This window comes from Dendronephthya gigantea, unplaced genomic scaffold (assembly GCF_004324835.1).
Source record: "Dendronephthya gigantea isolate DGI-Jeju-01 unplaced genomic scaffold, DenGig_1.0 000023F, whole genome shotgun sequence".
Classification (NCBI taxonomy): Eukaryota; Metazoa; Cnidaria; class Anthozoa; order Malacalcyonacea; family Nephtheidae; genus Dendronephthya; species Dendronephthya gigantea.
The window spans coordinates 244,907-260,606 of record NW_021163033.1 but is presented as its reverse complement, the minus strand read 5'-3'; the positions used below and the strand labels follow the sequence as shown (position 1 = coordinate 260,606).

General features: G+C 37.4%; 1 protein-coding gene across 2 annotated transcripts; it reads left to right on the top strand.

Annotated features, from left to right (window-relative positions):
* Positions 1-152: 152 nt before the first annotated feature.
* On the top strand, positions 153-15,494 carry LOC114522529 (C-myc promoter-binding protein-like). 2 transcript variants are annotated; one of them, XM_028543235.1, is made up of 39 exons: positions 153-277; positions 1,154-1,562; positions 1,682-1,871; positions 2,003-2,059; positions 2,146-2,215; positions 2,317-2,486; positions 2,904-2,999; positions 3,120-3,262; positions 3,421-3,487; positions 3,667-3,725; positions 3,806-3,950; positions 4,054-4,147; positions 4,342-4,423; positions 4,511-4,553; positions 4,693-4,759; positions 4,838-4,914; positions 4,995-5,062; positions 5,235-5,311; positions 5,428-5,489; positions 5,570-5,653; positions 5,949-5,992; positions 6,064-6,126; positions 6,389-6,521; positions 6,607-6,647; positions 6,762-6,861; positions 6,958-7,002; positions 7,155-7,217; positions 7,417-7,482; positions 7,651-8,067; positions 8,395-8,573; positions 8,820-8,871; positions 9,114-9,477; positions 12,414-12,565; positions 12,974-13,066; positions 13,249-13,345; positions 13,776-13,827; positions 13,942-14,052; positions 14,132-14,196; positions 14,520-15,494. In XM_028543235.1, the coding sequence occupies exons 2-39, from the start codon at positions 1,276-1,278 to the stop codon at positions 14,720-14,722; spliced, it is 4,278 nt and encodes a 1,425-aa protein (XP_028399036.1). In that variant the 5' UTR covers positions 153-277; positions 1,154-1,275; the 3' UTR covers positions 14,723-15,494. The 2 variants fall into 2 exon arrangements, with proteins under 2 accessions (XP_028399036.1, XP_028399037.1); XM_028543236.1 differs by lacking the exon at positions 153-277 and adding an exon at positions 941-986.
* The last annotated feature ends 206 nt before the right edge of the window (positions 15,495-15,700 follow it).

Sequence of the window (15,700 nt, the reverse complement as noted above, 5' to 3'; positions counted from 1 at the left end):
TTATGAATTTGCTACGGCACGTCCAGTCACGCCCTTCCCCTAATGCCTTCCGAGCTGCCAGAGTGGACTGTTCATCGTTATGCATGCGACGGCCGCGCATGCTCTTTCGTATATTCTCGAAGCTTGCAGGCTGAGTTGTTTTTTGCAGGCTATTATCAATGGAGTCGGACAAAATTGGTACATGTCAATGTTTTTAGCTCAGAAACGTGTGTTTATGCCTTGAAATACTCTCCGATCGCTTGATTTCTGTTTATATCCGAATTAAGAGAGACCCAAGGTTTGTACAGAATTCATGTTGTAAAATACGTCCGTTTGTATTACTTATTTTTACCGTCGCAATAAACCCAATTCAGAGTTGTCTATATTTTATTCAATGACTGCCGTGTCGTTTTGTTTTCCTATTGTGCAATAATGCTTTTCAAATGCTTATAAAATTGCATGTATCTAAGAGAAGAGATAAACTAACTATTGTCTAACCACCAATCGCTGTTGGCCCCTGCCATAGTCGTGCGTCAATTTCTTGTTTTACGTTAAATACAATATTGCATTTGATTCCATCTATATGTACTGTTGACAGTTTTGTAAACGTATCGTGTTTCGTAATCCGATAAAAAATCTCAACCCTAACATTAAATACTTCTTAACAATGACATATTGCGGAAGTATAGCAAATGATGTGTTCATACATAAATCCCATCCCTCGATAGTTTGGACAACTCTTTTCACTTTAGGACGTGTTTAGAGATAATTGTCTTTCTGATATAACTCATATAAGGAGCTATAAAACCTTTGATATTTATAATAGCTCATTAACAAGTATTACAGTATCAGGAAGCAGAGATTATCATGATATCTTGCTGTTAATAATGCTTCCTGGTGAACTGAGACCATTTTAAAATCTGCTCTTTAATACTTTACATGAAAATATCATTTTTATACAACTCTATGGTCTATAGTTTGAATTTAGATTTATATTTAGAACAAAGGTAATGGGTTTTTTATACCTTGGCTCTTTGAAGTTAGCATATTCCTCTTTATTTCTTTGAAGAACGAGGGGATTGCATGACAATCATTAGGATTTAAATTTTGTTATTGTAGAAGTTGTGAATGTAGTGGCATTTTCAAGATTTTGTTCTATTCTTCTTTTATGTAGAACAACCAGCTTTTGAAGAGTCATGAATTCAACTGTACTATTTGGCATTACGATAAGAGTATTCTCGCAACCAACATGATGCGGATATAGAGACAATGAAGAGACAATAAAAATGTTGCAAAATGGATGATAATGAAAAACCGCATAGAGTTGCCGACTACTTTGTCGTTACAGGACTTAGCAGACATGCCGAAAGGAATTTGGATGGAGACGGCACAAGGTTCGACCCAATCACAGATGTAACAGTTATTTTTAAGAGTAAAGGTGAAGTTCCACCAGAAGGGTTCACCTGTGTTGAAAAAACACCAACTGGGTACACAGCTGATCTGAATTCGGGATCACTTAGAAGTGACTCATGCTTCCTGTGTTATCGGCGGGGAAGAGATAAGCCACCAATTGTGGACATTGGGTGAGTTGGATTTTGTGTATCTTACATTCCCAATGCAGTTATATTCCTGCCAAAAGTTCTGCAATTTATTGAGAAGGTTCCTCATGCAAACTATCTGACAGTGAAGTATCTGTTTTCAGTGTTCTTTATGAAGGTAAAGAACGGCTCATCGCTGGTTGTGATATACTAGACACAACTCCTCAAGGACATTCTGCAAACATCAGTGATAGTTCTAGTAATAGAATATTTATTACATATCGGAGATCTTCTGCAAAGGTGACGCACACATCCTTAGCTGTCACCCATATTAACGTGATCAACACTAGCAAGGTGAGATGTTAATAATCAACATGTGCCATTCTAAATTAACCCGAAATTATTTTCGGTGAATGGTTGCATGATTTCAAATGCATTTTTATAAGCGTGAACTTAATATAAACATTTGTTTCAAACCTTTCCAGGGTGAGCAGACACCTCATGCATTTTGTTTAATTCAAAAAAACCTGAATAAAGGAATGGTATGTGGTGATTTTATGTAGCCTGTTTTTGGTTGTCATGAACTTGTTTTTCTTGCAAGGTGATTTATTTGTATTTGTGTTTCCAGGTTAGTTCGGATGTCTTCCTGTGTTATCGAAAATCACCAGCCAGACCTCACTGCATCACATACGAAGCAGGTTTGAGAGTGTTCATATTTAGACAACTTCTTTTTCATTTGATACTTAAATCGGCAGTCTTTATTCAAAATTGAAATAATGGTGTAAACTCTTGAATATAGAAATCCTTAGTCGATATCCAAAAGAAGATTTGGCTGGTTTCCCATTGCCACCAAAAGTCCCGAACTTTAGTTTACCAATGGGTGCTATCGTTGAGTGTTGGCCTCGAAAATCCCCCCATCCATTGCCAATATTTTCCACATTCATCCTCACTCGTCAGGAAGGACAAAAGGTAGGTGAAATGCTGTTGGATATTGTATCAAAAACACCCTACAACATCTCAGGATGTCTGCAAGTATGATTCAAACCTTATCAATCTTCTGCAAAGCGACTTATATGATTACAATTGCGCTATACCACAGTATTAATTGTCAGAGTTATTTTCCAATCGATACAACAACCTCCAGCTTTGTACAGAAGGATATGATTGTGAACTTTAATATCCCCAGCCAGTCGTGTAAAAATCGCAGTTTGAAAACTTCAATGCAGTCAATGGTCCTTCAAGATATTACAGTTTCTTTAATGAAAGCATAAGGAGGTGCTTGAAAATCTCTGTAAAATGCAGTGGAATTCTCGAAAAATCATTAAATCTCTTGACCCATGACTTAAAAGGACGTTAGACTTAAGTGTGACACTGCTTCACTGTCAGGTTTACGGAGCCGGCGTTACGTTTTTCGAGGAGCTTCCTGAAGACCAAGTCACTGAAGAAATGAAAAAGTGTTTAAACATCTCAACAAATGACAAAGTATGTTGAATAAGAATGCCTGTGTTCAGAAGAATAAAAATATTCATATAAAGTACATTCATTTAGTTATACTGTCCAATTGTAAAGTACATTCATATATTATCCTGTGTTTTTTTACAGGATTTGGGCGACTTGAGACAAATCGTTCATTCCAACAAGTGTATTGCTCTGCTCTCCCACTGGCCTTTCTTTGAAGCTTTTAAAAAGTTTCTATCGTCTTTGTATCGTATCTCTGTCTCGACCCAGCCGATTCCCTTAGAAAGGTGAGCTCTAGTTTTTCACCATGAGAAAAATGTATCGGTATTTATATAAAAATAGCTATTTTCGAACTACAAAACTGCATCTGAACATTTTAAACCGATGAAATATACAATTTTGTTTTCAGAGTGTATTTCATTCCAGGCTTTTTGGGTTTTTTTAGATATATTTCGCATTTTATGCTTAATGTTCCTTTCCCATCTCCGCAAAGGCCCAGGATTCTCGTTCAGGTTTGTATTCGATAAATGAAATGCTTTGAGAGTCGACGAGTGTTTTTAAGCGAGAGTTTGAAACGGAGTTTTATGACCCATACAGAATTCGCAGCTAGTACACAATATCTTATAGCAGGCTTATGAAAATTATCTATAGTTTCATGGAGGTTTTATAAATTGACAACTTTTAATTTTAGATGAATCTTTACGAGCCGTTTGAAATATGTCAGCCGTACTTAAGAAGTTTGCCTGTCAGGTGAGATGCTTCAGTTATGTAACTGATGACATCTTTTTAAGAACTAACCAAATTAACTTTCCCCGTCTTGTTTTCTTTAGTGGCGCATCATTTTCTGCTCTACTCCGTTGGCTTGGTCCAGAAAATTCCATCAAGTTATTTTATTACGCACTAACTGAACATAAACTTCTCATTCACTCACTCCGAGCTGCGCTTCTTACGAGTGTTTCCGAAGCTCTTGTCAGTGTATGTGATTTACGAGATGATATTTCTTTGCGTTTTTTAACTGATCTCTGGTTGGACAAATCTTTCTATCACTTGTTTAATGAAATACACATATTTATTTTAGATAATCTTTCCATTCTCTTGGCAATGCCCTTTTGTCCCTCTGTGTCCCGTGGCGTTATCCGATATCCTCAATGCACCCTGTCCTTTTATTGTTGGTATGTTGCTTGCGTCATTTAGCGATTTCTGTCTGTATTTGTTGCAGACCAATTTGGAAAAGATTATCGATATTTAAGATCTTTGTGAGTCAATGTGAGAGAACTTCTTTGTCAGTACTGATCGAGCTTGCCCCGTTCAAAATTAAACATAGTTTTTATGTGGTAAAACCAACACTGCATTGTAATGTTTGTAGGAATCGATTCCCGCTATTTTGAGCTGTGCGATCCACCAGATGACGTCATTTGTGTTGATCTCGATACAAATATGATATCACCGTAAGCTTACAACCTACCTCCATGTTGTTCAACGTATCTGTTGTTGTCTGTCATTCATGTTTTTCGTTCGTTTCCCTTGCTCTCTAGAATCTACGATAAAACCCCTTTCTCCTGGAAATTGTTTCCAAAGGTAATCTCTTCTTTCCGGTTTTCATTACCACAGAACTATTTTAAGATGATTTTGAAGACGGTGATTCAAAATTTGAAAGTGTTTTCTAATGAATATAGTCACATCAATGACCAGACATTTGTGTTTGTTTTTTTACCAGAAACCTGGAAAGGCGCTGTTGGATAAACTTCAGATTCAGTATGCAAAACTTCACCAGCTCTGTCGTGGTAATTATTTCTATTTTCTTTTCTGAGGTTCACATTGAAGAGGGTTTTTTTGCATAAAAATGTTGTCATTTTGTTCAGGTGAGGAGGGAACTGGTTCTGACAATGCGATAGAGTTAGCACCATTGGAACACGATTCATCCCATGCAAAGAAAAGGGTAATATGAGAAAAAATTTCATCAGATAATGATTATTATCGTAGTAAAGTTATAATTAATTTGATTTTCTTTTTCTTCAGCTGAATATCGAGGTCGCCATCCAAGAAGCATTCTTAAGATTCAACATCACCATCTTGAAAGGATACAGGTGAGATATGATAAGTGTTCCCCAGCTCAAGAATTTGTTTGTCCAGTTATATATTGCGACCTCACAGACGGATATATGAAACTGTATGTACTTCAACAACTGCTGTGTCAGCTATCTTTTTTGCCATCCTTTCTCATTGTTTCAAGCACTTGTGATTCTCATATCTCTATAGGTCGTACTTGAAGCCAATCACTGAAGCCCCAAAGAATATGATGGATCTCAGTCAAGAGTCATTATTTGATTTACAAGGTATTCGCTGATCTATATATTATTCTGTATGCAGGTGCATTACTCCCACTAATATAGTAAAATATTTACTTTTTTTCTAATGTTTCAGCACTAAAATTTTCTAAACGTCTCCTCAGGTTTCCTAAAATCTCGACCAAGTTCATTTCACAAGTTTCTTCAAATCATCACAAAGACTCAGGTACGATATTTGTCTTCCATTTATCATATAATTATCCCAGGTGCTCAGTCTCTCACAGCCTCTCCTTATTTTCGCTGTAGTTGTTCTGCCGATTTATTGAGCAGCGGTCTTTCGTGTCATCCCAAGATCCTTATTTGGAATTCTACGACGAATGCTCGGAAAGGGTACGTGAAACTAATTTCTTTTAGGAAAAATATCTTCAAACTTCGATGCTTTTAGTTTTTTTCATGTTATACCTATGAATAGGATTAAGGTTAGGGTTAGGTCTTAGATTAGGATTAAGGTTAGGATTAGGTCTTAGATTACGATTAAGGTTAGGATTAGGTCTTAGATTAGGATTAAGGTTAGGGTTAGATCTTAGATTAGGAAAATTTCAGATTTCCTCGCTGACATTCGGAACTAACACATCTATATTCGGCAGTCTATTTGACATAATTTATTTGGCTGTTTTGTTTGTAGGCTGACAACGATCAACCTCTTATAGAGATAGATGATGTCACAAGGTAAGTGACCTTTGCTATATCTGACCATGTTTGACCTCGCAGTTTCACAATGACGTTGTATTGTTTTCTAGCAACAGAACGTATGTTGTCACCCCCCTGGCGCCCAATGATCATGATCCTCAAAAGCAATACAGGTCAGTTTCGTCCACCCTCGTTAAGACTGAAAGAACGTCTTCATGTTAAACAAAGAAAGTCGTTAATTACAGCGCATTTGAGTCAATTGTAACGAGCTATATTCATGTGTAAGCTTTTAACATCTCATGAAAAAGCGTTGACCTTTCACCGTTCATTTAATTAACCGTCTTCCGATCGTCTCAAGGAGGAAATAACTTGGTCGCTGGGGTGTGAAATGCCATGGGAATCGAAATTCCAACACCTTTTTTATTTTCCTTTCAGTTACCCCACATTTCCTGAACTACAAGACGAGCTGTTTATCACAGAGACCTCGCAGTCTGTTCCTCAAGTCGTGTCCAGTCCTGTCTCGGTCTACGGCAAGCGTACACCGAAGGAACGTCATGAGTCTGTGAAGGTTCGCGATGAGATATATAATTCTGGTCCTATTAAAAAGCAAGGTACACTCATATTTAGTATTTCATTTCTTCTCTTTTATCCAGAGCGTGAAGAAGATTGAAAAGAATCCATCGCTATGGTCCAGGTTAGTTGTGACTATTTAGACCTGTTTATTTTTTAACTTATGCAAATATGAAGCAGTTAATCCTGTCTTGAGCGCATAAGCTTGGCGATTGATGAACGTTTTTATTTCCAACAGTTGTCTCTTGGCGTATTGCTACAGCATTTGGTTCATTCATCTCCCGGCTTACGTGAGATCACATCACAATAAAGCCAAGGCATTGCTTAATGCTTATGAGGTAAAATTAAACTTATTAAATATAAATTAAGATTCGCATGACAGCTAATGTATTGTTGTTGTTTTTTTCTTAAACCTTGCTTCCTGTTACCCTCAGATTCTTTGCAAAATGCAGAAGGGGAAAGTTCAGCTTCCCGATGAGGTAACTCTACTCAATTTTTTATACTGTATAGTCTTAAATTTTATAAAGAACGTTTTAATAAAGTCTATATATATAAGCGTACTATACAGTGGAACTGCCTCGTTGTAAAATCCTTTACAAAGGACTTATGATTTTGTAATTTTTCATTGAAGGTCTGTTATCGTATTTTGATGAAATTATGTGGTCAGTATGATCACCCGGCTTTGGCTGTGAAGGTGAGAAAAATTATAACAAAAAACTGAATTAGGAACACGATTACTGTCCGTTTAAAATTTCATCACAAATTGGTTAAAATAGAATCGTTGTGGCGTATCTTCAAAACTGGTGTTTCATTAGGAAAAGAAACATTTCTTAACAATTAACGTATGCGTTCTTGCGATTGGTATTAGCTATGTGTTTAATATGCATTTATAGGCGTATTATGAGATGAAAAGGAATGGTTTTGAACCAAATGCTGTCACGTATGGTTATTATATGAAGGTAAAATAGATATATAATAACCTTTCTTGAGTGCTTGAATCAGAAACTATTATCTTGTGTTTTTAAGTGCGACAGTTAACCGGTAAATATAATTGCAATATTTCTAACTTTGACGAAGCATGCTAGAGCTTCTTTCTCAACAAATTTATGTATATTTCTCACGACCAGGCTGTTTTCGAAGGAAAGTGGCCCTCGACTTCGACCAGTTTTCAAAGATGGCGTCGCATGTTTCATTTCATCTCCGCTGTAAATTACATGTTGAAATTTAAAGAACGAAAGCGTCCGATAGAAATCAAGACGTATTTATTTGACGAAACTGAGCGCTCCAACTCTGAGTTCTTTCCTGGGAACTTCAAGGAGTCGAACGACAGCGGTATTGATGATTTAGAACCGTCCCCAGGTCGTTTCCGCGCGGATAGTGGAGTATCGTCAAAGTCCTCGTCCCAAACTGATCTTTCTGACGTCTTTGGCGGGAAAGTTGACCTAACAAGATCGCTTAGCACCAATTCTACTGATTCTTCGCAATATCAGGTTTTCATTAACGCTGATGATATCTCCGGGGATCTGGGAACGGAAGGTTATCAGGTATAAAACCCCTAAAAAACGGACAGCTCCATCATTTCTAAAGTGTTCTTCCTAGAGGTCCAGTAAGGATCATCTCTTATTGACCCAGTGTTACTACAGGAGGAAACCTAAACTAAACTAACTTTATTTATACTGGATAGCTCTATGAGTTCTAAACTGTTCTTCCTAGAGGTCCAGTAAGAATCATCTCTTATTGATCCAGTGTTACTACAGGAGGAAACCTAAACTAAACTAACTTTACTAACTTTGTCTCCAATAACTCTATCAATTCCAAACAGCTCTTCCCAGAGGTTTGGATAAACTCTTATGAATTTCCTCTTGTCTTAGAATACGACATCAAGTATCGACTTTGTTGATTGGCGCAGCCATTGTGGAATGGTTCCACGTGACGTCTCGTTCGAAGCATTAATATGTAGTTGCAACCAGTGTAAGAATTGTGAAAAATATATTTACGATGAAGAGATTATGGCCGGATGGACATCAGATGATTCAAACCTTAACACAAGGTATCTAAACAGACTTCAGAGGACTTGATGACTGGTTTGGGGGAGACTACTCAGGTTGATTAGGGGGGATGAGTGCTGTGGATTGGGGAGGCGTGTTTGCGATGGGATTAGGGGGTAACTGCTGTGGATACGAGGGCGTTTTACGATTGGATTAGAGGGGGGTGGCTGCTGTGGATTGGAGGGCGTGTTTGCGGTGCGTTCTAGGGGGTGACGACTTCACTCATTTCGTGCTTTGTCTTTATTCAGCTGTCCATATTGTGCGACCAATCAAGCTGTTTCACTGACAATCAAAATTAAGGTGAATATTTTTCACTTTTTTCTGATAGCATAATGGACACAGTTGAAACAAGTCGGGTTATTCACGCCAGATATTATCCAAACTGTTCTTCCGAGAGGTCCAGTAAGGATCTTTTTGATCCAGTTTTACAACAGGATTAAACCTCAACTACAGTAAACTAACCTTGTTTATATCTCGAGATTCATTGTTTGCACTCGTCATCCTCTTACGTCATCACATACTGACGTCATCATTCTTTTCAGGATTACAGAAACTGTTCATCAAGAGACGGCAGTAATTTCTCTTCAACCCCCTCAAGTTACTCCAGCAGTGACTTCCTACCCACCGTGGACACCCCAAGCGCTTCAAACCCCTCTCTTCCCATACCCAACATTGCGCGGCGAATAATACAAGACGAATCCCCCGGATTAGCAAGCTCGTTCTCCCCCCCTGGTGCGACTAAACCCGTGAACATTCGCCCACGGAATCGATACCCCTCGAGTGCCCCGTGCAGCGCGCACAATAGCCCTGGGACGGGTCTCATGCAAGCTAGTCCCAAGCCTCGTCGTCTTGGAATCACACGGTCAAACAGTATTCCTGGGATTGGAAGTCAAAGCAGTCTTTACGGTAAGCAATTGATTTTTTTTTTCATTACGTCTATCATCTTAAATATTTTGAAGCAATCGTGCTCGTACGTTATGATTTCAGCTGCTAATCTTTTGTCCTATTGCATGGTATTTGACAAAACCAGCTAGTCTGGTATAAAATTCGTATTATTTTAAATTAAACTGGTCGTGTAGATGAGTGAGTGAGGATTGTACTTGAACGTCAGCGGAATAATCCTTTAAGGCTTTATGCTTACATATGTTAAACCAAGCAACCGTATGATTTAATATTCAATACAACAATACAATACAACTGCGTTTTTTAACTTTATTTATTAAACATGTAATCATACTGTTACGTAGCTCTTAAATCAAACTAAGAGAAATATCGACGGGTTAAATCTTCACAAGCGAATATATATCGAACACAAAAAAGCGATTATGTATAAGAAGCCGCGAGAACGAAGGAGACTGATTTACTATATTGATGCAACATAAACATAGACATCCATGCATGAAAATCCAAAGTTGTTGCCTTCCCTTGAGTTAGCCAAATCTTCTCCGTACCAGATTCTCATTTCTTGACCGTGCGGCAGATAACGGAATCCTGGATCCGAAAAAACAATTTCCGGGGAGTTGTGCCTATAGCCTGGAAGGTCGTACCAGTTGCCTGTGCGCAGGCTAATCAAGGCTGACGAGGGATAGATGTGTTTGTTCCTTGTGTCTAAGAAGTCAAATCGTCATAAATTAAATAAATCAGTTCTTCCAATCACATATTTGCGGCAAAATAAGATATTTTTTTAACTATTCATCTACCGTTGTATCTTGTTAATACACGACCATGAGATATAGCTAAATGCCGTAACATTTTCGCAACAGATCATTCTAGTCTAACGATTTAATTCTAGTTCAATGATTATATAACAAAATAATACGGAGGAACAGTTTCTCGTACATACCTGTGATGATAATATTCATGCTATGTAAGGCATTGTCGCATCCCCATTTTGAATTTAGTGTGTACCTACTTTGATCATTACATCCAATAACGCCCCTCGTGTGAACCAATTTCATGGCAATAATAAACCTGCTTGACCCAGTGTAAGTAAAAGAACTGAAATGGTCGTTTTTGGGCCCAATACAACGCTCGGAGGCGATTTTCATCCAGTGATGATCTAATATACACGTATTAAAAACACGAAGCAATATGTGTATTTTAAGTCCATTTACTCTTAAAAATTCCGATAAGCCAATAAAAAGCAATTTGAATTCTCACCTGAATGAACAACTGAAAAAAGGCAGAAACACAAGAGTATTTTCAACAACATTCTTCTTTCAGTTATTGATCGAATTTTATACCACTTTTCAATGAAACAACTTGATGTTAACTGTTTAAGCTGATGTAGACGTATGAGTGAGAAGGTTTTAACGTATTGTCTTTTATGGCAGCGCTATATAATTCCCTTTAGAATTTTTTTTAATTTTTTTAATGTCAATAAAAAAATTATTTGTTATTGTAATTTTTGTCGTCACGAACTATTGTTATTACTACAGCGCAAGGTCAGGGTGTCCCCAAAAAACCTAAAACTATTGAAATCGCCCATGACCATGTAATGTAATAGTTTGAATGCACCCTGTTGGGACCCACAAATGTATAAATGTTTATCATCAATATTTACACTTTACAAATATGGATGCCATTATTTAAATTCTAACCCAAGCACCGTCACATTTGACAAGTCCCTCTTCACCAGCAAATTTTAGATTTTTGTATTTAGCATTTTATAGTTGCGTTAATCCACACAGGTAAAATTCGCGAACAAATTAGTCAAATTTTAATTTTCAAACAAATTACAACGCCCGACTGAGAAAGTTACGTAAGCTCAACCATAGTTCTGGGATAAATCACTGACGAGATTTTTTCTCACGAAATGCTAACGGATTTTGAATATCTTCGTTTAAACAATAAGCTGACACAATTCATATTTTCAAACAAATTACTACGCCCATGTACTCAAGGCTCTCACTCATTCATCGCAAAAACAACATTTCGTCCAATCACAATGCTTGACAGTTTATTGAATTAGATGCAGCGAGCTTGTGAGTTGATTGGCAATCATGAGTGGAAAAGTGCCTTAAGACAGTTATGTAAGCTCAATCATAGTTCTGGGATAGATTTTCAGATCTGAAAATAAGTAATTAATTAACCTTTTCATGCATTAAAGAAGCGTAAAATGACTTTGAGCCATTTTGATACTAAAATGGGGCACATGAGAAGCCGAAGAACAACGTTTATCAGGCCTAAAGGCTGGCCTCCAATTTCACTTACTCTCAAGGCTACTCGCTTGACAGAATAATTGTCGACCTTAATGCTCCTCGCTTGACAGAATGATTGACAAGCATCAAATGAAAAAGCTAATAACGAGCAGGCAGAGCAAGCCAATATAAATCCAATATGCTGTAATTGAACCAGAAAGGACCACTGGTTGGGTGTTGAAGTCCTTTCACAACTGCGCTCAAAACGAGACGAGCTAAAATTTATAGTCCTTTTAAGCCTAGTTCTCACATATCTTTCTCACATAATTTTAGGTTTGCCATATACGCTTTTTAAGTGAATATATAACCAAGAGAGTTCATGTTCGTATCTAAAATGTTCAGTTGACGTATTCTGGTGCATGAGAATGCAATCTTCATGCACGTAAATCTAATTTAGTGTGTTCTGTTTTATGTCACTTGTCAACCTAGTAACTGAGTTATGTGGAAGTTCTGTGAAGTATCTGATTTCGTGCAAGAATTTCTCTTTGAGAATTTTGAGAATTCAAATAATTAAATAGTTGGCTCAGTGGGGGAGGTTAAAGAAGACACCTGTTCATGTGAATCTTTATTCCTTCGTACTTCGTGATCATGAAATTTAGTCTCGTATTGTTTTTACAATGTGTTTATTTCATATCTGTTCAGCTATCCCAGAAGAGAGAGATGTCATATCGGTGAATTACGTCAGTCCTCTGGTCCTGAGGAAAGAACTGGAAAATTTGATGGACAATGAGGGTGTCGGGGCGCTGGAATCCCCTGATATCATTAGAGAAAAACAAGTGATATTTTGGAACATGGTAAGTATAATTGAGATGTATAGATATCAGGGGACAATGTGGGCGGGTTATGTGATTCCTTGTGCATTCATCTTCGGTATTAAATTCTGCTGCAATACTTTTTTATATTATTGTTATATGCTAACGCTATTTGTTCCCTTCTGTCAGACATTAGATCAATAAGAGATGATCCTTACTGGACCTCTAGGAAGATTATTTTAGAACTAATGGAGCTATCCAGTATAAATAAAACTAGTTTAGTTTAGGTTTCCTCCTGTAGTAACACTAGATCAATATGAGATGATCCTTACTGGACCTCTAGGAAGAACAGTTTAAAACTGATAGGCCAATTTAGTGTTAAAAGCTTTCTATAAGTAAACGTTTGTGTTTCAGGGTTATCCCTATACTTTATATATGCTTACGTTTAAGGCTTGGTATTTTCGACGTCTAAATTTACCGACACATTTGACGGACCACATTTACGGAAATTATGGCGATGACGATCCGTTTGACCGCCCCAAGGTAGGTACCATCTTTGATCAGTGTTAGTGTGAACATCTAAATGACTAAATCAATTATGTTTCTGGTAAATATATAATGATGTTATGCTATGGTTACACACAATAATGTTATGGTAAATATATTTGAGCTTTTCTACGCTCAACGTTTGTGCTGTAAGAAACTTAAACGGATCTTTTTCAAAGGATTTTGATGGTCAAGTTATTGTTTCCACGTCGTGGGACTCTGAACGACCAAATGACAACGACCATATTCCATTGTATGTCTTGTGGAACGTCCCTGGTGAGACATCAACCTTACTGCATGTCAATACAGCTTGTTTTGCTGTTTTTTCATTGGACGATCAAATGCCATGATATCGAATATCTTGTGCCCCACCCTACCATAGTGTCGTTCTTTTGCTTGTCCCAAGGTCCGTTGCTTTTTAAGGTCTACTGTTTGCTTGTTCAGTTTCCTTTCACATTGAGCTAAAAAATCTGACTATTTTTAATTTGCAATGAAATATATTATTCGTGCTGGGGAAGAAGAAGCGAAATACAACATTTGATTTGTCTTCACGTGCTTAACTCAAAACACAGCCTTGATTTTCCAAGAAAATCCATATTTTCAAGAAAATCACATGATTTACGTTTTTTAGACAAAAAAATTTAGTCGTGCTTTCTCATTTTCGCCATTTTTTTTTCGATGCTAATAAAGATGGTAATCTTTTTAGCTCATGAGCACCAAGATGCAACTATAGACGAGAGATCCTGGACCCCCAGGAGGTAAAGAAAGACAGTAGTATGGACAGCTGTGATCATACAGTTCCATTGACGTCAACTTTATAACTTTTGCCTGCATTTAAGCTTCAAGTATAAATTATTATATAATTTTTACAGTGTCGTCCAGTCTGTTGTGGCACATATCAAGAGGAACGACATCGCAAATCCGTTTGGATTTCTTTTCGAGGAACGAAACAGACAGAAGCTAATCAATCCTAACATACAATGGTTTGTTGAAAACGATAACTATGAAACACGGTGATTTAAAACAACATGCGTTATCAAATGTGTTTGTTTCGCGTTTTAGGAGTATTTATAGAGAAATGTTATTCCTGTCTTTGATGGCCTGTGGCTCTGACAACATTGTGATAGGTAAAGAAAGTTGTGTTGAAGTCATGAAGTGAACAGACATTCAAAACACTCACATGAACCAAAAAGTTCTTCTCTGAGATGTGGAAGAACATATAAGATTGTTTCTGCATTATACACGGTCCAGTTTCACATTGCGGTCTGGTACTAATGTGCGTGTGTCACAGACCGCAATATGAAACTGGACACAACTAGTTCTTGGCTACCTCAGGTATACTACACGCAAACACGTTAGATTTCAATGAAAGATTCATGTGATAAACCTGCAAAAGCACATTGCAGAAACAACAAAGACTGGATTACAACACATACCTTTCCTATTCCAGATTCATTTGATAAAGAGTACAGACGAACATATCGATATCTCCATCGCGATGGCATCAACAGTGTGCACCCTTTTACTAACGAAGATCATCCGCTGGCCACCCGCGCCATGTTTTGCAGGCGCGCCTTCAAGCCTCCCACATTACAACCAAGATTGCCGCCAAGTCAGTATTTTCTGAGTCAAGGCCTTATTAACGACGACTAAGCGACCCCTGTATGGTCGATTTCAACCAAAAAATGATGTACATAGTTTGTTGAACTGGGGCCATCCTTAAAACCCCCGCTATTTTGCGTCCAAGACCGGCTTACACTCCAATGAAATCTTCTGCGACTGCTTTGTAATCACGATGGTAATCAGTAATCGCCCAGGAAAAATTTACCTGTGCAAGTGTACTTAAATTAAAGCCGATGAACTGACCTTCCTTCCATCCAGCTCGGAAATCACCGGCGGAGAATTCCGACTGCGGTCAAATAGTGTAAACAGGTTTTCACGAGACTTCAAATCAACCTTTATGTCTGAAACTCGACCAAAACTTTCCGCATTCTTTGGACTTCAACAGTACTTAATTTATAGTGCATTCTAGTCAGTCCTAAGACTTGCTTCTTTCGCTGGGCGCTTTAAAATAATATTTAGAACCTAATGTTGCAAATGCTCATTCAACATTTATCAAAGTCCTAGTTATTCATAACCTTACGCTAGGATTTAAAACTTCATTCAATGTTCCGGATTAATTTTTTTCTCTTGTGTAAACAGCAGCATGAATATATATATACTCCGTAAAATTTGTTAAAATCAGTTGCGCTGGTCAGCTTGCGATAAAAATTGCTGCGTGTTGGTTAAGTGTTTTTAAAGTAATTGTTTAATATGATATTAAATTAAATGTTTGAGTTTTTGTAATATAATATAAAACTGTCAAAAGGTGTGATAAATAGATGTAATTGTAAGTAAAAGTGATTTAGGATTCGTTAATTTTGTTACAATTAAATTCTGTGAACGTAATAGGATTGAGCTGACAGAAATATGGTGTACTCCAGTGCGAAAGACCTTTGTTTTCAGGATTACAGGAACTTTTCAGTTTTTATCAAGAGACGCCAATGATCTCCTTTCCGTCCTCTGCAAATACTCCAGCATTGATTTCTTATCAACACCGGACAACCCAAGTACCTCTCCTTACACCTTGCA